Raw genomic sequence first — 1,797 nt, forward strand, 5'->3', positions numbered from 1 at the left:
ATGGGAATTACCACAGTGGCTATGGACTAGCTTCCTTGGCGTGAGGAGAAGAGTTCGATTTGTTGCCAACAAATTTCATTTCTATGGAATTTGGTGAACTTGTTTTATTTTCACGGCTGCCTATAGTTCTTTAAGTTTCGCGCTGCAATTCTTACATATTAGCGCGCGTGTCGCAGTGGCTTGCGCATCGCGGGCATCTATAGAAGGTCGTGAGTTTGAATCCTACGTTGTGCATCTCTTTTTTGCTATTTTTCATTCCGCAAGGGCAGCGAATGGGCCGGCCCAGGTGACCCGTCTCCTGTGCGAACCTGCAGCATTTTGCCGCAGTAAGCGGCACATAGGAGGTCTCGAGTTTTTTTGCCCTTTAAAACAGGAAAACGGGATAAATGGGCCGGCCCAGAGTGGAAGGGGGGGAGGGGCGTGCGCCTGTTTGTGGAAAACGAAGTAAGGGGCGCAGAAGGCGCCGAATAAGGTTTGGCCCTGCGCGCGGTCGATGTAAAAGGAATTTGACAATTACAACGTTATGGGCTAGTAGGCCTTTACATACACTGACCTAGCAAGCGCTGCAAAATCTCCGAAGTAATCGCTGCGAAGCCCATAATCTCGTCACGTCAACCAAATCCAATCCACCAAAGATGGGCCTGAGCCCCTCGAAGCGCGTGGACGCGGCGCTCCGGCGGGCGCCGGCGTTCGCCGCCGCCTGCGAGGCCGCCTTCGACCGCTGCCTCGCCGATGCCCAGCACGCCTTCTCCGGCGTCCGCCCCTACCAGCTCGCGGACGCGTCCGCGCACCTCCACTCGGCCCTCCGGGGCTCCCTCCCTATCGTCCGCCGCTGGGTGCCCTCGCCGCCGGCGCGCGTGCGCGTAGACTCTGCGCTGCGCGCCTCTGGCTTGGAAGGCGCCGGCGAGCTCTCGCGGGATCAGTTCGGGGAGTTCGCGGCCGAGCTGTTCAGGGAGGCCGTGCTCGCCGGCGCGGCCGAGGCGGCGCTCGTCCGTGCCCCGGCCGGCGCGGCCGGGATCCTCGGGGTGGCCATCGTGTCCCGCGCAGGCGCCGGGGCAGCTGGGAAGTTGGTCGCTCTTTACACCGCCGGCGTCGCCGCCGCTGTTTACCTCAGCTTGGGCTAGACCTCTGTTAAGTTGTAAATCTGCACAATAAACTGCTTGTACTACTCCGATGTAATCTGAAGAGATGTTTCTTGCGTAGTATTGCCAGTATAAATACAAAGAGTGATTAGCAACAACAGGAGAGCCTAGGCTTGAAGGGAGGCGATCAAGGTTTCAAGTAGGGTTTGGTTTTCAGGTTTAGCCCTGAACTTCAGAATCTCCAGGTCTGAAGTGAGTGCCACCCTATCAAAGTGACGTCTGTTTCTCTGCTTCCATATGTTCCAGGCCGCCAGGATCGCAACTTCTTTGAACATGGCCTGATGCCAGCCTTCTAGTCGCCATAGCCATCACTCCTGCAGTGTATACCTCTGGAGGTGTCCCCATGAATATTCAAGATCCCCCAGCATGAAGCACTGAACTCACATTCGAAGAATAAGTGAGTGTTAGTTTCAACAGGTTAGTTGGAGCGTAGCAAGCATGAGTGATCATCACCAATGCTGAAGTGCCTCCTGCAGAGAAGATTCCTTGTGTTCTTGCGCTTCATCACACACTTGGATTTCCAGATGGCAGAGACGTGTGTCGGAGGGTTTAGATTTCTGAAGAAAAAATTGTAGAATTTGTTTGGCTTGAAATTGACATCCCCCCCAACAGAGAATCCATTCATCAGCCCTTAGAGGATAAAGAGAGATATTGC

General features: G+C 55.0%; 1 protein-coding gene across 1 annotated transcript; it reads left to right on the plus strand.

Annotated features, from left to right (window-relative positions):
• The first annotated feature begins 530 nt into the window (after nt 1-530).
• Nucleotides 531-1,374, plus strand: LOC123041583 (uncharacterized). Its single transcript, XM_044464178.1, has one exon. The coding sequence runs from the start codon at nt 636-638 to the stop codon at nt 1,122-1,124; it is 489 nt and encodes a 162-aa protein (XP_044320113.1). The 5' UTR covers nt 531-635; the 3' UTR covers nt 1,125-1,374.
• Nucleotides 1,375-1,797: the final 423 nt, after the last annotated feature.

This window comes from Triticum aestivum, chromosome 2B (genome assembly GCF_018294505.1).
Source record: "Triticum aestivum cultivar Chinese Spring chromosome 2B, IWGSC CS RefSeq v2.1, whole genome shotgun sequence".
Lineage (NCBI taxonomy): Eukaryota > Viridiplantae > Streptophyta > Magnoliopsida > Poales > Poaceae > Triticum > Triticum aestivum.